General features: G+C 34.1%; 1 protein-coding gene across 1 annotated transcript; it reads right to left on the reverse strand.

The window, feature by feature from the left end:
- Positions 1 to 207: 207 nt before the first annotated feature.
- Positions 208 to 27,260, reverse strand: INO80_2 (putative DNA helicase ino80; the record flags this gene model as incomplete). The annotated part of the gene is made up of 7 exons (XM_051219038.1): positions 208 to 1,513; positions 3,902 to 4,478; positions 7,958 to 8,460; positions 15,352 to 16,155; positions 20,449 to 20,983; positions 21,130 to 21,353; positions 25,910 to 27,260. 7 exons carry the CDS (start codon positions 27,258 to 27,260, stop codon positions 522 to 524), a joined length of 4,986 nt encoding a protein of 1,661 aa, XP_051069678.1. The 3' UTR covers positions 208 to 521.

Here is a 27,260-nt window from a genome sequence, read left to right on the forward strand (position 1 = left end):
AAAAGTAATTCATGCAATGTATATGTTGTGACTTTAAGTCCGGCTAGTTATCATGTGATTTATTTGGTAATCCAAACACTACTTATTCAATTTTAGTATTGTATTAAACCAATGATGTTCAATCGGTATGAGCAACCTAGCATTTTTATTAGTCCTTTGTTCATCTAACCTATCCAGTTGAGTTAAGAACATTAATAATAGCTCCCATGATAAAGAATTATTTATTTCAAATATACTTGATTTATATATCAGTCAAATACAGATCACATCATACCATAAAATAGAAAATAACATTTATACAAGATTAAACGGAAAAGTGGCTATGAACATAAGAAACTGTAATCAATAAATGGAACATAACTTGAAAACAGTAAATCGTACAATAATAATCTATAGATTAAAATGAAGCTTAGAATAAGAGGAATATAGATATACACAATCTAATTATTGAATAGTTGTACAAATAGGAATATATATAAATATATAGTATTAGATCATGGAAGTTACTCGCCATCTAATCATCACCAATAGGACATAACATTATCATTTCTATATTTAATACTTTTTAACAAAATGTTTTTTTTCGCCAATATTTTATTTACATTTTCTTTTATATGAACAATATCATTTTCATTGAGTTGATTCTGTTCATTATTATTATTATTATTTATATTAGATAATGATTTGATTGATATATTATTATATAATAATGAATAATCATTGATTAAATTAGATGTAATACAAAATTGTTTAATTAATTCATTCATCATTTTACTAGTTGGATATATATTATGATATCGATTATATAATAATATATCATAATATAATCTTATATTGATTATTCTATAAATAGCACAATAAATAATACGTGGTAATAAATCACGTATATAAAATATTGATTTATTGATTAATTGATTGATTGGTATTAACATTTTATATTCTAATAAATACCAATTTAACGATGTATATAAACGTTTATGATATAATAATTGATTATTTTTAAAAAATTTAACATTATTATATTTTTTATTTGAATAATTTATTGAATATTGATTATATTTATATAAACAATGAATCAATAAATTTTCTAAATATTGACTTATTAAATGATCACCAATTTCTAATATAATTAAATTAAAATCTTGATCATTTAAATGAAAACCTGTGATAAATTGATTATTTAATTGAAAGTTCTTATATTTACATTTATTATTATTATTGATATTACTGTCATTATTATTACTATTATTATTATTACTATTACTCTCATTATTACTATTATTATTAGTAGTAATATTATTAGTATTACTGTTACTGTTATTATTATTGTTTGAATTAGATAATAAATAATTAGATAGATTTGAATGAATACATGGCATATATTGTGATTGTATAGAATTTAAATTTGCTTTAATCATATGTAAAGGTAATTCATCAGATATACCAATTGAACGTGCGTTTGATTTTATTATAAATAATTGAATTTTTTCTATTATCTCTGATACATAATTAGCTATATAAAGAAAAACAACAACAAAAATTAAGGATTTATTTAAGAGATTTAAGTTACAAAAAGAGTTATTCTTATTCAATTATTAAATATTAGAAAACAATATGAATGATTATCAGTTTTTAAGGGTTGTGAAGATTGTTAAGTTTTTGATTGAAATCACCATTGGATGTCGACTCAGTAGTCTAGTTGGTTAAGCGACTAGTGCGAGACCGATAGGTCCTAGGTTCGAATCTCGCGGGATGCTGGATCGTGGATGCGCACTACTAGGGAGTCTCATACTAGGACGAAACGGCCGTTCAGTGCTTCCAGGTTTCCCATGGTGGTCTAGCTTCAATATGATTGATATTGAAAAGGCAACAACTTAGTCAAATTATTTACAAAGTAATCTGTTTAGTGTTCGAAGTGCTTTTAGAGATCTATATAATATTGTCAAATTCAAACTGTCTGAATGATATCAAACTTCTTGTTATGAGTTGTCAAGATAAATTGAAAGAATTTCCGATGGTTATCAGATGCAGCTGATGCATCCAAATTATTGGGACTCTCTGAACACCAAGTTACTTTGATGTTGCTTAAAATGTTTGTGAATTTTCCCGAGTTTAAGATTTACAAATATTGCAAACTTGTAATTCACCGGATAATATTATCCTTTAGCTGACCTGGAGAAGTCCTCTTCAGTTGGAAACGGGTTTGTTCTTTCCCACACTAAATTGTCGCTGATGGTATTCACCCAACGGACATTGAGTATTTTGCATAGACAATTGTTTATAAATGCTTGTACATTTTCGATGACTGTTGTAGTAGTTCTCCAAGTTACAGCTCCGTAGAGAACAGTAGGACTGTTTCGACGTTCATATTGAAGAGTCTGACAACATTCTCCACCGAAATCTGTTCTGCAAAATCCATTCAATTTACTATTGATTCTTTTGATGTTTTCTTCCAATTACCGACTCAATGTGTTCTCTGGTCTTCCTCTTTTCCTTTTCCCCTCACGATTCTAAGTTAGCGCTTGCCTCGTCATTCAGTTTGGTGATTTCCTCAATGTGTGTTCGAACCACTTCCAACATCCTTTCCTAATTTCCTCTACAGTTGGAAACTGGTTTGTTCTTTTCCACACTAGATTGCTGTTGATGGTATTCGGCCAACGAACATTGAGTATTTTGCATAGACAATTGTTTATAAATGCTTGTACATTTTGGATGACTGTTGTAATACTTGTCGAAGTTTCAGCTCCGTACAGAACAGTAGGACTGTTTCGACGTTCGCATTGAAGATTCTAAGTTTCATGTTGTTTTGCAGACAGTTGTTTTGAGTTCCATATGTTCTTCCACTGTAGGAATGCTGTGCTCGTTTTGCCAATCCTTGCCTTTACATCTGAATCAGATTGCTCTTGTTTTACGACTATGCTGTCCATGTACACGATGTTTCCACCTCTTCTAGAGCTTGTCCATCAAGTTTGATTGATTTGGCTGGTGTTCTCCGTGTTGTATTTGAGGATGTTGTTTTTCGCCTTGTGTATGTTGAGGCCTATTGTTGAAGAGTCTGTTGCTACACTAGTTGTACTCATCGACATTTGTTGGTGCGAATGGGATAGATGAGCTCTCATAATACTATCATAATACTGTTGCATGTTAACTAGGCAACTCGATAATCAAATGCATGTTTATGTTTCCAGCTCTTACTCATAATTCTGTTTCGGTGTCATTAATATTCTTTGGCTACTCAAAGAGAAGTGAAACAAGGTTATATCCCACAACTAAATAATTTAGAGTTAACTATTTTCAGTAATAAAACAACGCCATCTCCCCAAACAAGAATATGTCTACTTTTCTGTGTCGTTTAACCAAAACGCGCTCCAAAATTCTGTATGAAAAATAAACATTTGAATGAATACCTTGATAACTAAACTTTGACACAATTATATCTTCAAGCGCATATAACTAAAGAATTAAAGTCAGACACGAAATTACAGAGGTATTTTGTGGAATTTTGTTTTCTGAGCTGAATAGTTTGTTCGCGGTGCTTTCATAGTTATTCCGAACGACATCCTCAACACAAACTTTTGGTACAAGTGAAGTGTTTGGACTCCTCCATATCTGATTTCCAGCTTGTCCTGTAGGCCTCGATCTTGATTGATTATTCTTGACCTTTAACCTGCCATTGTTTACAGATGTATTTATTCACTGAGATAATCATACTTATTGTTTTTCAAAGAGTATGTTTAAAAATATTCTAAATAAATGTTCTTGTTCTTCAAACATACTTTTTCCTATTACCAGACTTCAGTCATTTTTATTCTATTTGTCACAAGATAAATATATTTTGCATAATATGAACGCCTACTTATGAGTAGTTAGAAACATATTACAGAAAATAACTTGATTTTACCTTCTATTTCGCTTTTATCTGGCTTTTCCAAAATGAAAATCATACGTTCAATAGTCTGGGTATTTTCAGGTAAGGTTTTTATTTGAAATAGTCGATCCATGTTGATGTTTATCTCTATTTCAATGGACATTTCACACTGAGAATCCACGTAGCCAATATAACTACGAGGAATACTTCTAGGATTTTCATTAATAGATCTATAGTCTTTTAATAAATCTAGATCAGATTCACTCATCGGCAGCACAGGTAGTGTTTGTTTCATCTTCATACATTTTAAACAAATCATCTCACTTAAATTAACGACAATCCTTCCCGTAGGTGATGAAATTTTAGGACTGTTTTCACTAGTTTTTTTACCTATACATTTCTTTGAAAATATATCTGTTTTTAAATGTGGTTGAGCTTTTCCAATTTTATCATCATCTGGCTCAGCGCAAAATAAACCATTTTCAGGCAGTTGTTTAACTTCAGTTGTTTCTTCTCCATGGCACACTCTGTCATATACATCAATGACTACAGGGAAAGTTTGTACCAATTCCCGAAGATATAATCCAGGAATATCATGTGTCAGGATAACCTATAGTGAATTTAACAAAATTTAAATCATAATACACAGGATGAATAGTTTACCTAAACTTCACAGTAAATTCATATTTATAAAACACAAGTAAACTGAACATTAAAATTTATTTAAACGGCGGTTTTCACTGATGAAATGACTCATTAACCGAGTAGGAACTGATTTCAAACGAAAAAATAGAGCAGTTTAATGGAATGATGATTTTATTTCATAAACTACTCAATCGCAAAATATACACAGTTTTCACAGTGATGATCTACAGTATGTTAATCAAGAATATCAATTTATGAAACACAATAAGAAATGGAAATAAACACAAGCACAATAATCTATGTCGTTCTTTTTTAGACAATGAAAACATCACTGTTAACGAGCTTAAAAAGCTAACTAACTCCTCTTGGAACTACTGCAGAGTTACTGTCTGTCCTAAACCTGGGTATATGAGAAGATTTAGGTGCAGTGTTGCTAAGTCCACCTTGTAAAAAAGAAACATTCGACAAAATGGTCAAGCAGAAATAACCAATTAAACTCCGTTCTGGGAGTTGAATAATTTTTCCATTGAAGAGTTAGGGTCCTTCAGAAGGTATGAGTATGACACTACTGAAATGTAGCTTTTGATATCTGGCAATGTTCTAACCCTAAAGATTAATAATAAGATTTTTAAAACTGTCAGTTATCTTTACTTGATTATTATTTTATGACGTCCCACTTATTTTTATCTACGTTTAGTTAATTTTCTGTATTCAAAAACATTTTGGTAATTTCGTACACATAGTTCCCTTTGTTATCGTATAGAGAGCAAGAACAAAGATTGGTACAGAATAATATGAATTCATTTTATTTTGTTAGGTTCTCATCAGCTTCTTACAACCTAAATATTTGAAAATCGGTGTTATTACAGATAGTGACATACTTATACATAAGTGGGTGATTAAGGATGGCACTGCTGAATGCTTTTCATCCATTTGATCTTAAACTTTTCGGAATATGTTCTTTGAATCGGACATAGGCTCTCCTTTATGTCCTACCAATGTAACCGCTTTGGTGGAGCAGAAAGAAGAGCCTACGTTCGATTCAAAGGACATATTCCGAAAAGTTTAAGATCAAATGGATTAAAAGCATTCAGCAGTGCCACCGCAAGACATCTCCTTGACACAGAACACGGAGCCTATACACTGAAGTCCTTCAAGTTGAGTAACAAACAATCAAACTCCAATCTTTTGAAATTTGCCGAAGCGACAGCAATCAAACGTCTAAAACCAGATCTATGTATACAAAAAGAGACAGTAATAAATCTTTCTTTACCATGGTAACATCAACCCCCCTTTTTCCATTTATTTATTTATTTATAACGTCATTCATTAACCCAACCTCTTTCTGAAGTTTACATTACATCATTCATAATTGGCTGATTTCAATTCATATCTTTCTTTATGACCACCTATTTTCAGTTACTTAATTACACAATCAACTAATGTTTGTTAACTCCATGAGTTTTAATCATTATTTCAATGTTCTGTAACTTTCCCTCCCAAACTATTTATTTATTCGAAACAAAATTTTATGACCTCATTAACTCTATCGGAATCTTCGCTACATCATAATACACATGTATTCATCCTTCATCGCCCTCTGATGTATAAGTATGTCAATATCTGTAATAATGTTGAATTTCAAATATTTTAGGTTTTAAGCAGCTGATGAGAACCTAACCAAATAAAATGAATTCATATTATTCTGTACCAATCTTTATTCTTGTTCTCTTTAATTTGATAATTATTTTCACTATCAATAATGATAGTGATAATATTTTGAATAGAACTAGTCAATGGAATTCAGAATGTGTGTTACATCTAATTCAAGGATTCTAAACTGAATATCAACAATGTTAAACTGAAGTTGATTAAAATTAATTATAAAATAATAATAACAATTATTTACACAATGAATGAAGCTTAAGTCACTACAAACTAAAGTACAATATATTTTATCAATTCAATTGCACTAATCAGTTAACCTTAGTTATTAAATCAATAATTTAGATGAAGGTTAAACCATTTCTATTAGAATGTTTAACCATAAAGTTAATGAATTTCACTAGAGAATTTGTACTATTGCTTCTTTTTTTTTTATAAGTAACATACATATATATTCTACTATCAATTGTTTCTCAATGAATTTTACTATGAATGTGTTTTATTCTTGAATATTTTATCCAGCTAGACAAATGGACAATTATTGAAGACATAAGAATACAAGAAAACTAAGTCATACAAATCAGTGTTAGCAACAACTTAATAGCTCACAGAAGAAGTTAGGTATAGACATTATTTTTGAATAACCAAAGCTCATTACAATACATTCAACGGGTGAATAATTGAAAAGATGTTTTTCATATCCACCTTCCATAAACATTGTTACCCATGTAATTTCATCAAAAAGCATTTAGTAAATTATAAAGTCACTCCTGAAAATAAAAATAAAATGATCCTATGATACATGAAAAACATCATTAAAATCACGACAAGAATTTTGTAACCTTTTAAAATTCATATCACTCATAAGCCAATGCAATAACTTCACTAGATCAGTCACTTATGGCCATATATAGATGTGGGACAACTGAACATAAAAGACCATGGAGACACAAGGTCACATGAAGACAACAAAATCTACGTTGGTAACTAGTGAGAAGAAGGATAATCAGAATAGACTGGCTAATTACCTGTGCAATAATCCAAATACTCACTACCATTAGAATTAGACTTTAATAATGTTGTCTAGGATAACAATGGAAGCTTCGGGATTTGACCATCCAGTTTAGAAAACGATTATTTCCTCCTTTATAAAGTGAACTTGTCTTTTTATTCTTATTAAGTAACCAGTTATTAAATGATCTGCTAATTTTATAACAACCTGTTTTAGTTAGTGAACTAATTTCATCATTAACTATATACTCAATCGAATAGTTTTAATTGAAATATATAGCTTTCTTCAATTTTGTTTTAACTTAACAATTTCTCTAGTTTTTAAAATGTGATTGTACTTATTTTCATGTTAGCTATTCAATTATTTATCACTGACGCCAATTTTTTTTAATTGATTGAAAGTAAGCATAAAATGATCTTGGATTTGGCTTTCATATTGGGTGAAACATTCAGTAAGGTTTATTCACAATCTTGACTAGACTGAGGTCCACCGCTAGAATAAAACATACGTCATTCATTATCTCAGTCAAGGATATTACCATTAAAATATTCGAACAGAGACTAACCTTGAGCCAAATTCATATTAAATATCTTAAACCAAATGGCATTTTCAGTTATATCTGCTTGAGTTTATAAATGTTGTCAAATTTTTAAAATTTTTAAGTTATTATTTTAGATATGGATACTATGTGAAAGTCATTATTTTGAGATGTAATGTTTATATATCGGCACATGCACAAATTTATTCCCATAATTTAGTAAATTTACCTGTACTTCATCCATATATATTTCTTTGTCTTGAACATATTCACCTGACTGATGGCTCCATACATCAGAGAATGTAGTTACTAATCGTATTGGTTCACATTTATTTCTCATTTCTTCATAGCTTCTATATGGAGCAACGGGAAGATTACGTAATCTGTCGATAGTCAATATGACTGGCTGAAATTTCTGCCTCTGTCGATCAGACATCAATGAATTAGAAAGTTTCATACCAACTAATATATCTTTAAAATTACTCTCTAATTCTAAAGTCACTGAAGATAATGGTGGCTTATTCAATGATACATTATTAGTATGTGTCAATGGTTTACACGCTACAATCCATTCTGGTGGATTTATACGAAATAAATGTCCTGTTTGTAGTACTAAACAGCATGTTCCCCAAATCTCAACAGGATTTTGAATTCTGTCAGTTTTCCTTGAACTATGACCAGCAGATAATACTTTCATTGTACTACTGCAAGATTGGTTAGATGTATTTACGTCTGTGAAATAAAAGTATATTTTTAAAATGTTCAATTAAGCCAGCTTGATTTAAACTATTAAAACATTCTTACAATATCAAGTAAATTGATTATATTTTTTTAATATAGAACACAACTACTCACTAACTGTGTAATGTTTTGAAATGGACGAAAATGTAAGCCATTTTAATTCAATGAATTCTCGATACAATTCACTTTGTAAGTGATGTCTTAGGATTTTTATCCAGTTGTTTTTGAAATAGAAATATCATACTATTCTAGTTAACGAACAATAAGAAAATGATGAAGAGCCTAACTTTATTACGTTTTATCCCTCATGCTTAATAGAGATATCCCCTTTTTTTTAGGTTAACTGTTAAGATTTAACTCCGCCTGGAGTCCCTCAGGGGGCTACTGCCGGTCCCAAGCCCGGATAAAGGAGGAGGGTTGGGCATGGGGTTAGCGTCCCCATCCCGTAGAAAAATAACTCGCTAAAAAAACGCTAACCAGAAAAAATTATTCTAACCTTTTAAACTCTGCCCTGGGAGTCAGAAGATCTTCATTAAGAAGAATTATGACGCCTCATGATGAAAGCCGAATCCCTTCGGAAGTTATGAGGCCGATGCCCCTTCTGACAACCAGAGCGACCATTTATTTAGGTACATGGAATGTTCGTACAATGTGGGACACCGGGAGAGCCTTCCAAATTGCTGCAGAAATGAAAAGATACAACCTAGAGGTACTTGGGATCAGTAAAACACATTGGACACAAGTTGGACAACAACGACTAACTACAGGAGAGTTCCTGTTATACTCCGGCCATGAAGAAGAAAATGCACCACATACACAAGGAGTTGCATTGATGCTGTCCAAACAAGCACAAAATGCACTTATAGGATGGGAATCTCATGGACCAAGGATCACCAAAGCCTCGTTCAAAACAAAGAAAGAGGGCATTTCAATGAACATCATCCAATGCTATGCGCCTACCAACGACTACAATGAAGACGCTAAAGATCAATTCTACAATAGGCTGCAGTCAATCATCGAGACGTGCCCAACAAAGGACCTGACCATTCTGATGGGAGATTTCAACGCCAAGGTTGGAACGGACAACACTGGATATGAAGACATCATGGGACGACACGGACTGGGAGAAAGGAACGAAAATGGTGAGAGATTTGCAAACCTATGTGCCTTCAATAAGCTGGTCATAGGCGGCACCATATTCCCACATAAACGCATACACAAAACCACATGGACTTCACCGGATCACTCTACACAAAACCAAATCGACCATATTTGCATCAACAAAACGTTCAGGAGGACTATAGAAGACGTGAGAACCAAGAGAGGAGCTGATATAGCATCAGATCATCACTTACTGGTCGCCAAGATGAAATTGAAACTCAAGAAGCACTGGACAACGGGGCAGGCAGTATCACAAAAGTTCAATACGGCCTTTCTTCAGGATACTAACAAACTCAACGAATTCAAGATAGTCCTCAGCAATAGATTCCAGGCCTTTCATGATCTACTCAATGGAGAAGGAACTACTATGGATAGCAACTAGAAGGGGATCAAAGAGGCAATCACTTCAACATGTCATGAGGTCCTGGGTCACAAGAAGCACCACCACAAGGAATGGATCACTGTTGATACACTGGATAAGATTCTAGAAAGGAGGAACAAGAAGGCAGCGATCAATACCAGCCGAACAAGAGCAGAAAAAGCCAAGGCACAAGCTGAATACACGGAAATAAACAAACAAGTGAAGAGGAGCATCAGAACCGACAAACGTAAATATGTGGAAGATTTAGCAACGACTGTGGAAAAGGCTGCAAGAGAAGGAAACATGAGACAATTGTATGACACGACAAAGAAACTCTCTGGAAATCGCCGCAAACCAGAACGACCAGTGAAAAGCAAGGAAGGCGAGGTAATCATCAACATTGAAGAGCAACAAAACAGGTGGGTAGAACACTTCAAAGAACTCTTGAATCGACCAGCTCCACTGAACCCACCCAACATCGAAGCAGCACCCACGGACCTCCCAATCAATGTTGGCCCACCAACAATTGAAGAAATCAGCATGGCCATCAAACAAATCAAGAGTGGCAAAGCAACAGGACCGGACAACATCCCAGCAGAGGCACTAAAAGCAGACGTAGCGGCAACTGCAAGGATACTCCACACTCTCTTCAATAAGATTTGGGGTGAGGAACAAGTACCAACAGACTGGAAAGAAGGACTACTGATCAAAATACCGAAGAAAGGCGATCTCAGCAAGTGTGATAACTACAGGGGCATCACTCTTCTCTCAATACCGGGAAAAGTCTTCAACAGAGTATTGTTAAACAGGATGGAGGACTGCGTAGACGCCCAACTTCGTGACCAACAGGCAGGATTCCGTAAGGATAGATCGTGTACAGACCAAATCACAACTCTACGGATCACTGTGCAACAATCAATTGAATGGAATTCATCACTCTACATCAACTTCATTGACTACGAAAAGGCATTTGATAGCGTGGACAGAACAACACTATGGAAACTTCTTCGACACTACGGCGTGCCTCAGAAGATAGTCAATATCATACAGAACTCATATGATGGATTACACTGCAAAATTGTGCATGGAGGACAGTTGACAAAGTCGTTCAAAGTGAAGACCGGTGTTAGGCAAGGTTGCTTACTCTCACCCTTTCTCTTTCTCCTGGTGATCGACTGGATCATGAAGACGTCAACATCTGGGGGGAAGCGCGGGATACAATGGACATCTAAGATGCAGTTGGATGATCTAGACTTCTCAGACGATCTGCCCCTTCTATCCCAAACGCAGCAACAGATGCAGGAGAAGACGAACAGTGTGGCAGCAGCCTCAGCAGCAGTAGGTCTCAATATACACAAAGGGAAAAGCAGGATTCTCCGATACAACACAGAATGCACCAATCCAATCACAATTGACGGAGAAGATTTGGAAGATGTAAAAACCTTTACGTATTTGGGTAGCATCAGTGATGAACAGGGTGGATCTGATGCAGATGTGAAGGCGCGGATCGGCAAAGCAAGAGCAGCATATTTACAACTGAGGAACATCTGGAACTCAAAGCAACTGTCAACCAACACCAAGGTCAGGATTTTCAATACAAATGTCGAGACAGTTCTACTGTATGGGGCAGAAACCTGGAGAACTACAAAAGCCATCATCCAGAAAATACAGGTGTTTATTAACAATTGTCTACGCAAAATACTTCAGACCCATTGGTCGGACACTATTAGCAACAACGTACTGTGGGAGAGAATAAACCAGATCCCAGTGGAGGAAGAAATCAGGAAGAAGCGCTGGAAGTGGATAGGACACACATTGAGGAAAGCACCCAACTGTGTCACAAGACAAGCCCCCACGTGGAATCCTGAAGGTCAAAGGAAAAGAGGAAGACCAAAGAACACATTACGCCGGGAAATGGAGATAGACATGAGAAAAATGAACAAGAATTGGAAGGAACTAGAAAAGAAGGCCCAGGATAGAGTGGGTTGGAGAATGCTGGTCAGCGGCCTATGCTCCATTGGGAGTAGCAGGCGTAAGTAAGTAAGTAAGTGTTAAGATTTACTAAACATTTCATCTTTTTTTACTTTTTCTTATTCTTCAGTGATCTTGAATTATGGTGCTTTCTGTTGAGGAAACTCTCATCATACTTAAATATTTGCAAACTAATGATAATGAATAATGATGATAATCACAGTCCTACTATAAGTATCTTTAATAGATTTCTTTTAAAACAAAAATAAATCATTGATGAATAATATAAACTGACTTTATTCAGAAACAACTTGTCATCAATCATTATGAACCTAAACTATTCATATCAACGTTTTAATTTGAACATACTTAGGTTATAATAATAAACATTATCCAATCTTAATTAGTAGAAAAGGCGCCCCCCCCCTCCCACAATACATATGATAGTTACGTAGAATTGATTTCATGTTAGTAACTGGAAAGATTACCATAGAAATTTTTATTGTTATTAATTCTGGGATACAAGTAATTAGATAACTGATATATGATAAAGACTGAAAAGGATTAAGTATATATTATTTATTATTATTACTACCTTACTTAAGCTAACATATGTGATCAAACAGTGGTGAATGATGCTTGCTAATTATCACGTTAGTTATATACATTTGTGAAAACTAGAAGTGTATATAAAGTGAGATTATCTAGAATGGAATTTATGCCGCCTAAAACATAAATTGAAAATTCGTCTTAAACATTGTATTTTTGTCTTTTTACATTTTTCTAAACATAGAATATGAAGCTAAGTAAACTCCATTTCATCAGTGTGATTTTATTTATTCTTCTCTTCAATATTATATGGATTGTTTTCACTGATGTTAAGTATATAGTGTTCTATTGACAACCATCATGTTTTCTATCACGCATATATAAAACTCTTGTTTCCCTATATGATATTTTGTTGTAATAAGTGTAATTACAATGTCAATATGCAAATAATCAAATAAGGAAAGTGATGGGCTTAAACCTTAGCGAAAGCTCATGTAAGTTTATTTTTATTTCGATAGAGTCAATTGAATTGGCTTAATGATTTTTTGGTCTTGCATCTAATCTTTTATTTCCATGTTGTTGCCATTGTTTTATCTATTGACTATATTGTACATATTCTTCCAGCTGTCCTGATTCCCTCTTATATATCTACGTCTTCGACCTACTTTCTGATATATATATGACCATTTAACAATTATATACCACTTTGTGACAATATAAACATACATTGGTTTAAAAACGGTTTGCTTAAACTCAAATTTATTACGGTCTTCCTGCATCTTTTTTGGTTTATGCATGAAATATGCATATGAACAACAACACACATCATATTGGATTTCTTATTTGACTGTTGGTATCATATTCATTACACAAGGGTTAAATCTAATTAAATATACATATTTATTCGGGATCGATATTTCAATAAAATCAAATGATCTGCGACACACCAAACAAACGGAAACAATTCGACAAAAAAACTCAACCCACATCCTCAATTCATATGATAACGAAGTGAAATTTAACATAAACAATATAGATATATTTAGAAATTGAATTTTAATCACATAACGGGAAAACTGAAGGGAAACTATCAACGTGACTTTTAATGAAGGGACAAGATGACAGCGGTGTTTTTAACTCACGGACATGATTGGTAGGACAAAAATGACTGGGATCAAACTTCTTCAATTTGTTCACTGAATATATTTTAAAAATACTTTTGGTTAGGAATTTAATGTATGCTAGATTACTTTTTGGTCCACCAGGGTGCTCGGTACCTCTGTGGTTGAGCCACAGGATTGAGCTGTACTATTCAGATTGTAGCGTTAAAGATTATATGGTATATTACTTACTTACTTACTTACGCCTGTTACTCCTGATGGAGCATAGGCTGCCGACCAGTATATGGTTCTCCTGAAAACCAATGTAAAATTACCCTGGCCCACGAGGGTGTATTATATAACTATGGACTTATAGATTATTTTCATTTTGTATTATTGAACCATTAAATCGCTTTACGTCATAGATCTAATTTGCATAATCAATTCATGGAAATTATGCAAATACATTTCTAGGAATAATTATGGAAATACCAGTTTCTTTAACAGTTTTAACTGATTTCAGAATGATGATAATTTGCATACTATCTGTAGATTATCTATATCGCTAACTAGATCTTGTCGGTGAATCCAAATATAATGATTCTAACTTCTCAGAAGTTCGAGTTTGTTACGTGACAAAAATGACTGAACTATATGAAGTTATTAGTTAACAATTAACTAGTCAGTCTAAGTAGATAGTACTAGATAAATAAAATTGATAAACTAAATCAATAAATATCACTCAGGGAAGTGAACTAATATTGGGAAGAAGCTAACAAGCATTCATTATAAAAGAAATGAGAGGACTTTTAAATACGTTAATATTTCCTCGAAAAACCTAAGGTTATGATAACAAATTTCTAGGTCAAACCTTATTAACACCACTTAGAAACACAATTTTAATTAGATTGTGTTCAATATAGCGACACTGTCTGATACTTACCTGATGTTTATCTTTCAGATATGAAACAGTTTAAATGAAATTTAAACTGAATTTGTGTGATGTTTGTCCGAACTAATGATTCCTTTGTACTTGATAATTGCCTGATTTCAAATCCCAAATACAGTAAGTTTATTTGTGTATGCCTAGTTCTATTTGCTGTAAATTGCACTATTTCAGGAATTCCTAGTTCGTATAATAATTCAAACCCTTCTAATTGTCACAATATTCCAGTAGGAAATTTTGAAATATGATTGATCACCTAGTCACGTTTGCTAAGATTGTAAGTAATGCCCATTACAAGGTATTACAAGATAGTGCATAGTGGTGATACATTTTCAGGCTTACTAGTCAATTATGATCAGTTTTATTATCAAATTTACTTATGAAATGAAGATTAAGTAGTTTCTTTTGATTTTAGTGATCACTGTTTGTATGAAGATAATGGATTATATTTCATAGGAGTGATCGTAAACAGGTATGTAGTTGAACAGTAAAAAATACAGTCGATTGTCGAGATTTTTCAAGTAAAATTCACAGCTGAAAGATAAAGTACAAAGTTTGTTGAGGGACATTCTGGCAATTATAATCTATCCAATTAAATTCATCAAAATAACGAAACAGGAATACTACTATTTATTAAGGATCTTTCCAATTCCTAACAACACATTCCCCTGGGAATTATGTAAATTATATTGTTAACCTACTATTTAATCAATAATGACATTTAGTGAAATTTTTCAAAGATATTTTTCGCTGAAAATTCTTTCATCCGTAACACCAGAAATAGTTAAACTTACCTTTTATATGCTTTTTTGTTTTTGATTGTAATGTTGTTTTACATCTCTTAGAAACACTCTCAGTATTCGAACTATTCATCTGTACATTCGTTGGATTTTTACGACAAGAATTTAACATGTTTATTATAGATTGAACTTCACTTAACTTGTTATCATCCTTCAAATTATCTTCAGACTGTTTGTTACTGTTAATATTGACAGATCTTGGTCTATCAAATCTTGTCTGAATTGAACACTTTTCTCGTTGATCCCAACATTTAACATGTATGCCACCAGTTTGTGTTAAGTTCCAAAAGTCAATAATTATTTCATCCGTAATCACTATTGGTATTTGTTCGGTCCATACAATCCATAAAGTGTCGTTAAATTCACAGGGATTTATTAGTTTTGATGAACAGTTGGTTGGGTAAATTTTAGCAATGGATTTTGAAAATACTACCACATCTGTAGAAAATAAAAAATCCTCTTTATTCATTATTGAGTATTCTAGATGAAAATACATAAAATTGTTATGTCCGTTAGATAAACTAGATGAGCTTGAGCTAACTGACTTTGGTCGTGTGATAGTAGATTCTCTATTTAACAGCGTTTCAGAATCAACAGCCAACACAAATGTTAATAAAATGTCTGTTATATGTTCTTCATTACCATCATCACCGTCATCTTCATAAATCTTGTCCTCTGATTGTTTATTCCAACGTTTACTATGCTTCCTAACTGAACTCATGTGAAGTATTGGGTGAACTACATGTGGCAATATTGAAAATGAAGACCATCCACTTGTGTAATTATTTATAGACATATCTTTGTGAATAATTGTAAAAAGATACTAACGTGAATAGTACTTTTATTATTTCAAATACAGATCTTATTTGTTAAGCCAATCGAAAACTAAAATCATTTGATTGGTCACTTTTGACTCAGTGTATAAACTTTCTCAACATTCGTAACTACCCGATATGTATTGATATTGTCCCTCAATTCCTAAAACGCTTAGAAAGCAGTTTCCTTGTTTCAAATAAATGTTTTCATCTTATCTGAAGAAACCAAACGTTTAGCACATTACACATGTATATATGCACCAAAGAAGGTCACTTTTTATTTTGAACTACAGGGATAGTAAATGTTTTTCATTTATCTCCTAAACTTAATCCTTGTTATTTTGTTTACTAAGCATACTTTTCACGAATTTCCGAACTTTGTAATACCTCAAGTATTCATTTGTAAAAATCCTAAATATAGGAATATAAAAATAAGTCATTATGTACCTTATTCTCATACCATCTTTCAATATACACGAAACTGCTTTTCATTGATTCATAACATACAAAGAATTTGTTAGTATATTATCCATTTTCGTAAGTTTATGTCATAGTAATATTGTCATACGGGCCTAGAAAGACGTATTTCAATTATTGCTTGTTCACCATATATTCTATCAATCGACACAAGACATTGTTAAATTAATGGTAAAACGACATAGTTATGTACGTTTTTGAAGTAAGATATCTCTTTGTAGATATTGACTAGAGCCAATATCGTGAGAATACTTATGTCCTTCAATTAATACGTTCCATTTTTAGTTGAGCTATTATTGCGCTACTATATTGACAATGTGATAATTAGTTAACATCACACAACTTAATGACTCAAAAGCCTGTATCACTCTGACCTAATGACTAAGCTATACCACTTAATTAGTACAGTTAAGGAACAAACGAAATCTCACCAGGAAGATCTTTCTTATCTGACAGATTGAAGTGAGGTAATGTATAAGCCACAAGTGACAAGTGGATTGTTCCGGTCCTTAAAATTGCTTAGACAACTGATAAAATGCCATCAGCAACAAGTATTCAGCAGGAATAATAAAAATTTAACTATTATTAAAGCCAAAAAGTTGGGAACTGTTATCACTGATGGAAAAAACAAATGTTGTTAGGATTATTCTACAGTTAATAAATATAATTAGTTTCATGCCTGTATCAGTGCAGAAAGTACTATAGAACTACAGTCTACAAACTTCCTGTCACATGATACACCCGAAGCTAAAATAATAACTACATCGGTTAGAACGATCACTTAGCCGTTAAATTGTGTAGAATAATTCATGTTGATTTTGGCCTGTTTCAGTTCTTTTAATGAAAAAATTTCTTTCCATTCATTATTTTCTTTATTTTAATGGCCGTTGAGTAATAAATGAACTTATAGACAATCAATGGTTATATTTCAAGCGATAGTGCAATAATGGTTGTTCGTAGATAACAGTCTGAAGTACGAAAATAAAGGACGATGATGGGCCTCCAATATATCAACGGATAAACAAGTTCTAATAAGCTCCGTATGACGAAAGATTAATCTCATCGAAAATTACTGCAAGTAATTTGCTAGAATCAAATGACTCTTATCCAAAAACTTAGACATTCTGATGATATGAAAAATGGTTGGGGAATTTTTTCGCAGCATATTGCCAGATAACCCTACAGGAGTTTAGGTCGTGAAGTTAGTAAGAGTAGGTAAGCGGACCGATGGAATTATTGAAATCCGACCACACAGACTCCTTAAAGCAATCCTGGTGTTGGAGAAACAACGGAGTCACGATAATATCAACATTCGAATAAGACCTCATATTTCTCTAGAAGATAGAATAAAAAAGAACGCGACACTAGCTAAACTAGAAACCTGTCAAAAATGGTGAAGAAAATCTCCGCTTAATGGATTTCTGAGTAGTCAAGTGGTGGAAGCGATTGCTATCAAGGTCTGAATGGATAGGTCGTTCTATTTAAAAGTTTTATCTGCAAATTCTATAGCGACTCACGTGCAAATGAGTTTAGTGTCATCTAACGCAGTTAAGCCCGTTTGCTAACTCATTTAGCGGACAAAGTCATCCGCACTATAACAACTTATTGTACCCTTATTATTTTGTGCTTGTATGAAATACGTATGCTTGAATATTGCTTACGGCCTACGCATTTATTCACTCTGCTAGTCTTACTACTAACTGATTATTTGATTCGATTATCCATTCATTTCACATGCTATATATATGTCCATGTTATTCATACTCACACACTCTCGTCTCGCTCTTGCTCTGGCTCTCGCTCGCTTGCTTGCCTTTCGGCACAACTCTTCTATGCTTGTTTAACGCATCTGTACATTTGGATATATGTGTGTGGTCTTGCAATAAACGTAATCAACACTTCGTATTTGCCTTCTGGTTAATAAACCGTTGGGACGTTATATAGAACGGTTATCAAGACGAACTGTATACGAAGTTTAATGATTATATCGAATACCGACCACCACAATTCTCATATTCTAAGATATAAATTATATGAACTAGATGTATGATTTAAAGCTAGTCATCCCGACTATGACTGGAAATTGGTTAGTCCATGGCTTCGACGTTACTCCAGAGTTATCCGGATACATCTACCTATGAAGTGTTAGGAAAAGATCCATAGAGTACGGTGTAGTCCTAACATACGTAGATAATAATATAAGCATCCGTTCCTTTGTTTGTGAACCAAATGATAGTGGAACTTAAGAAAACATTAACTGTGGACTCACTTTTGAATACTGCACACCTGTACTTGGCGTCATCTATCGTAACCCGATCTGCTTAGCTGATGACTTTGTTTTAGAGCACATACAGCTATGGATTAAAAATAATGGATGCCTGATAACGGAATATTTAATGCACCTGGCATTAGTGAGACTGACATGGACACCGTAGGATCTGTAAAATCCTTCGATGATAGGTTTCTGATAAAGGTAATTGATTATGCTTTAGTACAGCATGTATTCGAACCCAAAAGTTTTGTTTCAAACTAAAGATCTTTGTTAGAATGGATAATCACTCATGTGATCGATTGCATTGTCTATCTAAATGTTCTCCCACCGTTAGCAAATAGCGACCATGCTGTTTTGTCAATCACGTTGAAAAAGTGTGACACAATATACGATCAGGTTAAACCTCGCCCGAATACGTGGAGAGAAACCTATCAACCATTCAGGAGTGAGCTGCAACAACATGCTGGTCAGTAAACACTTACTCATCAGTTTAAGGGACGTGATCTCTATCTAAAGTTGGGCTTAATCTAGTAACGCCCCGTTTTATATCATTCTTAGTACCATGTAGGTTTAAAAAAGGTCCACCATGAATAACTAAGCTAGTCAAGAAACTTGGACGTAGGAAAAAGTACTGGAATACGTTCACATCTACATGTTCAGAACAGTAGAGATTAATTTATTGCAAAATAGGAATGCTTGTAAAGCATTGATCAGCAAGACAAAAATGAAAAATAATTGTGAAAACAATCCGAGAAAGTCATTCTCATATGTAGAGGGGTAAACTCAGATGAGGTAAAGAATCCCATCACATTTGGCGCAGGAAAATCTGATTATGTTGGCAAGATATGATGTCACAAATGCTGAAGCTTTACCAAAACATTTTAGTAAAGAGTTTGTGTGGTGCTTGTATGAACTTGTAGTGACTCACATTTATCACGAGAACACGACTGGCTTAATAAAAACAATTATGATTATAACCAACTGTACCAGTGTTTGTTTTAATGTGCTTTTGTTTAACTGTGCTAATTATAGCCATTTTGTGCTTCCATTACCTTCTATCATTGTTCCGCGGTATTTGGTACTGTTTGCACGTACTCCTTTCTCCTGCTTCCACTTGTACCATTCCTTGGCACGATCTTGGTATTCGTTTAATACCATGAAATCGCCAACCAAATAAATCTGGTTACGTTCAACCTTCGCCTTCTGATTTACTTGGCACGTGTTTCTTGGTTAGTTAATCTCGACTCGACGCCACGCTACAAACTAATGATTCCTTTGTATTTGTGGAATGCTTGATTTTGAACTCCAAAGACAATGCATTCGTTCGTATATATCTAATAATTTTTGACTAAATTGCAATGTTTCTGGGATCCCTAGTTTGTACCACAATTCAAATACTCCTAGTTATCACACTTTGTTAGGGCGGTGGTGAACGAGCAATAATTAGTCGTGATCATGACAAATTGCCGATGAATCCTGGGTTTATTGAGAAGGAAACCGTCTTATGACTCTTTCCATATTTCAAACCAGATAATTTCAGTGGTCCTGATGATACTTTTCTTAACTGCATCACTAAATTAATTAAATGGGCTGTAGCTGACGAAGACGATGACAATGCATTAGTATTATCCAAATTCGATGAAAAACTATCTGATATTCCATTCGCAGACATGATGGAGCTAAGATCTTCAAGACGAATCTTACTACGTAATCGTTCATATAATATTTGTTGTCGATGACTTAGTGGACAATATAACATAATCTCAGTCTTAGTAGATATTTCATGTTCAACTTCAGTTTTTATCCTACGTAACATGAATGATTTTAAAATTAAATGTAAACGTGATAATTGATTTTCACTCAATTTTGAAGTTATTAAAGATCCAGTTCCACTGCTACTAATGATACTTCCTCCTCCCGCTGTTCCCCCACAGCCAGTTCTAGCTGTAACACTGGCTTGAGACTCAGTATCACGTAAAAACCAATTAGCAAATTCATCATGTGAATCAAACAATGTAGGCATAATAAAATGTAATAATGCCCATAATTCTTGCATTGTATTCTGAATTGGAGTTCCAGTGAGTAAAAGACGATTTCGACATTTAAAAGATAACAGAATTTTCCATCGTAAGCTTGATGTGATTTTAATAGCATGTGCTTCATCTAAAATAATGTAGGACCATGCGGTTTTATTAATGAATTTCGCACCTTGCAAAACAACTTGATAACTAGTTGAAGTTGAGAATCCTTAGTTCCAGCTTGTCCAGGATTAATATCACCAGATTCATCAAAAGATTCGGCATTAGAGGAACGTGTAGATGACCAAAATCGGCGTAGAACTTTACGCTCTGTTGGTGTACCCCAATATGGGACTAGACGAAAAGCTGGAAGGAATTTAGCGAATTCCTGTGTCCAATTATGCAGTGTTGAAGCTAGAGTAACGATTAAAAATGGACCCCAAATGTTGTAATTTTACGCCAGGCGACCAAGAAATGCAACTGTTTGCACAGTTTTCCCTAGGCCCATTTCATCAGCTAATATCCCATTGATACCTTGTTCGAACAAACCAAGCAGCCAGTTCAAACCACGGACCTGGTAAGCTTTTAACTGACCTTTAAATAACTTTGGTGTTTCAATTTGTGTAGTTGTACTAGAAGAAGCTGAAATCAACCACAACCCTTGGAAATAAACGTCTTAAACACGTTACCCATACGTCAGGTATAAATAGTTATCTGAATTGTAATTGGCCACTTGGTCAAAACCATAGACCTGATAGCCTTCTTGGTCCGGCTCCCAATATGTACACTATGCCCTTATCAGATGTTATATCCAATAGCAATGAGAAAACTTTTTTGTAATTCCGCCGGCTTTCCTGCCGGCAACGGTAAACATATTTCACATGATGACAAAGTGGTTGAATTTATTTCCCCTCGCAACACGACTCTTACTTTAGCTAATCCTATGAGTATTCATGGAACTACCAATTGCGATTTATACTCCAACCTGCTTCACTATGATGACTCTGAGTTTCTTATTCTTTCGTTCAATGCCCGCTCTCTGTCTAATAAAATTATTCATCTTAAAACTCTTTTATTCCTTGTAAATCCAACCATTGTACTTATTACGGAAACGTGGTGTAATTCATCTATATCCGATCATTCCTTGAATGTAGATAATTACGTTTTCTTTAGAACCGATAGATGTTATGGAATAGGAGGCGGTACAATTATCTATGTCCGTTCAGACATTCAAGCGTGCAAATTTGAGGATAAATCCCTTGATGCTATAGAAGACTCCACTTGGGTTACTGTAAACTGTGGATCCCAAAATTATTTACTGGTGGGATGAATATATAGACCACCTCATGCGGATACTAAGTTTGACAAATTACTAACAAACATATTTTCCATTGCTTCGCATCAACTGCATACTTTTAAAATCATCGGAGGTGATTTTAATTTGCCAAAAATTACATGGGGCTTGACTCCGGTACCAGGTCGATATAACAAGCTAGTTGAAACATTAGAAATTTGTGGATGGGTTCAACAGGTCCGAAAACCGACCAGGGGGAATAATACACTTGACTTAATGTTCACAATCAACATAGACTCTATCTCAGTGCATACCACTCATGAGTTTTTTATGAGTGACCATAGAGTTGTATTGAGCATTATTCACTCTTTAAACGCCATACAATTGAACTCTAAAGCTTCAATGACGTACCAGAGCAGATATTTTGATCAACAAACATGGAAACGGACTGAAACTCTCATTCGATGTTTACCATGGGAAACTTATTTTACCACAAATAATGTTGACATTGCGCTTTCCAGTCTATACCACAACCTGATATATTGCCTTGACTGCACTGCTCCAGTTATTGGCCGTGTGGCTTATAATGCTAATAGGGGCCAAAATACTTTTAAAAGAAAGCTGAGGAAATTAAAATGCCGTTACTATGAGCAGAATGATGTGTATGCACTTCAGAGTATACTTAAATTATTCGACAGAAATGCTTCATCTAAACATAAGTATTTCATGAATATAGAAAATAAAGCTCTACGTAGTAAAAGCCCAGAATTATCAATACTTCGACTTTTTAAATCCCGTGTAAAGTCAAATTCCCTTGGCACGACCAAATTCTTCATAGTTAACGGAAGCATTGTTAACGACCCGAATACTACATGCGAACAATTCAGCAAGCACTTCTCGCAGTGCTACAAGACTGGAACTGAAAGCTCCATCATTACATTTCCAATGCCGACATCCAGACATCTGTCGAAAATCGATTTCACACCCTCCGACATCAAGCAGGCCATAGCTGCCCTGAAAAGGTCTTCTGATGGTGGACCTGACGGGATACCTTCATCAGTTGTGAAATATGGAAGTAGAGAATTTCCACTATTTTGTTTGAAACTTTTCAATCTATCTATGGAATATGGGACCTATCCATCTGTATGGAAAACATCCCTTATCACCCCTAGATTCAAAACAGGACCACGTAGTGATATTATTAACTATAGGCCAATTAATTTGACATCCGTGCTCTCAAGAACCATGGAAAAAATCATCCACAAACAGCTACTATCATTTTTACTTTCAGCTAGTCTGATCAGCCCATCCCAATACGGGTTCATGACTAAACGCTCATGTTTCACATCGCACCTGGAGTTTTTTGATCAAATTACCCAGAGAAGAGATGTTGGTCAGTCAGTGATAATTCTTTACTTCGATTTTAGTAAAGCTTTCGACAGTGTCTCACACAAACTTCTTCTTTTAAAACTCTCTTCATTTGGCGCACAGAATCCCCTTTTATCTTGGCTCAAATCTTTTTTCGAAGAACGTAGCCAAATCGTTCGGTTTGGATCTTGCTACTCTAAACCTGTGAATGTAACCAGTGGGGTTATACAAGGAAGTGTGGTTGGTCCATTACTCTTTCTCCTTTTTATCAATGATGTTTGTTCCCTCTTTCAGTATGGTAAGCCTTTTCTTTTTGCTGATCACCTGAAAGTAGTATATTCATTCTCTTCTCCTACGAAAGAAAGCTATATTTCAGCGGTAATCCAAGAGGAAATAAACAAGTTGTACGAATGGACTGTTTCGTGGAATATGCCACTTAATTTTGACAAAAGTGGATTTATTCACATTGGTCGCTGCCTTAAGTTGAATCTGACTGTACACACACATACACTCAAACCTCTCAACACTGTTCATGACCTGGGTTTAAGATATAGCAACAGTCTGAACTTTCCTGAGCACATTATATCTCAAGTATCCAAAGCTAGAAAGCTGAACGGATTGATAATGATAAACTTTAATAATATCGAATCGAGATTATTGTTATACAGAAAATGTATCTTACTCATTCTTGAATATGGTGTTTTAGTTTACAGTAATTGCAGATATAATGACCTGATTAGAATTGAAGGTCTTCAAAGAAAGTTCACCAAAGCTGTTCTGGGATATTCCGATAACAAAGACTATCGCCAAAGATGTCAACAACTCGACTTAGAACCTCTTTGGATCAGACGTATCAAATTAAACCTTGTCTTTATCTACCGGCTCATTAACGGTATTTCCTACTCTTCGGTATCCACCCCTTCATACCTTATAATATCATCCCATAATCTACGCAATAAGGAGAACATTCTAGCGATTCCAAGAACCCACACAAACTTACGTCAGAATTTTTTCCTTATTCGCTACTCAACCATGTGGAACAGACTGCCAGTGAACCTCCGTTGCAGTGAAACTACAACCCGGTTCAAAAGTCTCCTTGACGATTTTCTTTCCGAAAGTGGATTATGTCACCTATTGAATATCAATGTATTCAATAATGATTTATACAAACAAGGTCCGTCATTTATTTAATTGCATGAAAAGCAAAATAAAAACTTTAAATCTTTTCACGTCTACTTTGTTTTATTTCTCTTTATCTTAATATATGAAGTCTGATTATGTTCGTGTTTATCATTATTACCGTTATTAATATCATTACTAGTTCCCCGACACATTAGCTATTCTTTTTATATCTTCTTATCCTTTTAAACATATTTAACTCCAGATTGTCCTTTGAAATCAATTTTGACTTTCATAGCATCAATCTTAATTATTATTGCACAAATATCTATACTAATATCCGATTTCATTCTGTATACTATTACATAAATCTAAATGTATTCATCCGAGTGCTTTAAAGGATTTTTATTTTATTTTTTTTAAATTTCTGGTTTCCTTCTGAGGTTGATATTCATTACACAATTATTATTCTTATCATGGATGAATCTTTTCACTAGGTGTTCACTTCTTTTCTTTCTCTTCTTTCCCTCTAAATAAATATTATTCTTAAGATTACGAAGTTTGTAATTAAAACAATAACTTGTGCTACACTTTAATTAACTTCTCAGATTCGTTTTATCTTCACTATGCATATATGACTCATACATAGTGATATTTTATTATCCTTTTCACTAAATTGTGACTTTCATAGCATCACTCTAAATTATAACTGCACAAACATTTATTCTAGTGTCATATCTTACTGCAATGATAAATTATTTTTTCTTACTAATTTAACGATACACACATAGTCGTTTATTTTTGTCCTGTGTTCATAAACACGCCTATTAGACTGTTTGCGCATTTCACGTCTCCTTTATTTCTATTCCCTTATTTTCTTCATTTCCTTCTTTAAACTCAATTCAATATTCTTCTCAATTACAAAGACCCCATTTATTATTATTAATATTCTACTATTATTATTCTAAATTTTTTTTTTAAATATGGCAAGTATAATGCTGACATTATTGAAAATTGTGTATTATTGCATTTTCTGAAGAAACCCGAAATGGTTTCTTCACAACACTTATGTACCCATAAGATGTTTGTGAATAATAATAATAATAATAATAATCTGTATTATTATGGACGGGGGCGTTTAAATTGGGACTTGTTGCAGTTCCACTATGAAACTGTGATACACGATTACGTTCAGTTGTAACAGCTGCTTTGACCTTCATTAAAGTTTCGGATTTCGCTTGTTCAATATCATATTCTTCTTCAACATTAATACCCGACCGACAAGCTGCAGCTTTTGCAGCTACAGCTATTGAGCTGTATGATTTTCGGTGTGTAGATCCAGTCGATATACCAACAGAATCTTGATCATTCTGAATGGGATCACATGGAACAGATATGTCAGAGCCAGTACCAATTCCTTCATCGTTAGTTTTTGTTTCTACAGAATCATCATTCATTTCTTCAAGTCGACGTAAAATTCTTTGAGCTTCGATTTCTTGACTGTCGTCTTCTTGAATCACATTACCAGATACTGATTCAGCATTTTCAGGACCACGTATATCTTCAGATTTACAATTACATGAGTTGACATCCGCCATCTTTTTCGCCATGAAATGGGCATATAATTCTGTTTGTGTAATCAAGAAATTCAGTTTTTGTTGTTGTCTTCTTGCCTCCAAAAGTTTTAAGTTGGCTTTACGTTGTTCAGCTGAAGCCTTCTCTGCTCGTCGACGTATAGCTGTGTTTGATTCCATCACTGAAGTAGACATGTTCAACTCTAAACCTCCACTTTCTGGGCGGGCAGAAGTGTAATAATCAGGTAAATCCATAAGTGAAGAGAAATGAGTAATATTAGAATTGGATGGTATAGTTACACCATTGATTGTAAGTGGACCCGAACCATTAGCTGTACTCGAAGTTGAGCTACGCCAGTTAGATGCAATTTCGCGTGACAGACGATGTCCACGACTTATTGAAACTCTAGCAGCTTTTTGGGAAAGCAATGCCTTTTGACGTAACAAACGTGCGCACTCACGAGCAGCGCGTTTTGCTAGGATTATCTTATCTCGACGATTAGTACCACGTTGCCTTGCCGCCTTACAAATTATCTTTTTAGCCAAAGATTTCCACGCACGTAACACTTTAGCTGAAAGTCTCCTAGCTCCTGGAACACTAGAGACTGTGCTTAAGACGGCATCACCAGATTTGACTTGAAGATCTGACTGTATTTTACGTATACTTAGACGACCAGTAGCAGCACGCGCAGAAAATGCTTGACGTTGGCGAGAAACTATAGTAGTCAACTGGTCTTCTTCCTCACCATCGTCTTCATCTAGATATTGGGATTTGTTGTCAGTATGTGTGGTCATTTTCAGATTTTCAGCTGGAATGGATGGTTTGTTTATATCACGCCGTTTTAGTAATGAGTTATTGTAACAATGTTTTCGCGACCATAATGAATTCGGAGGATAATTGGATGGACGACTGAATTTTGAAGATCGATTGCCACGAATTAATTGAGTTGATTTTCGTTTACGCAT

Source organism: Schistosoma haematobium, chromosome 3 (assembly GCF_000699445.3).
Source record: "Schistosoma haematobium chromosome 3, whole genome shotgun sequence".
Lineage (NCBI taxonomy): Eukaryota > Metazoa > Platyhelminthes > Trematoda > Strigeidida > Schistosomatidae > Schistosoma > Schistosoma haematobium.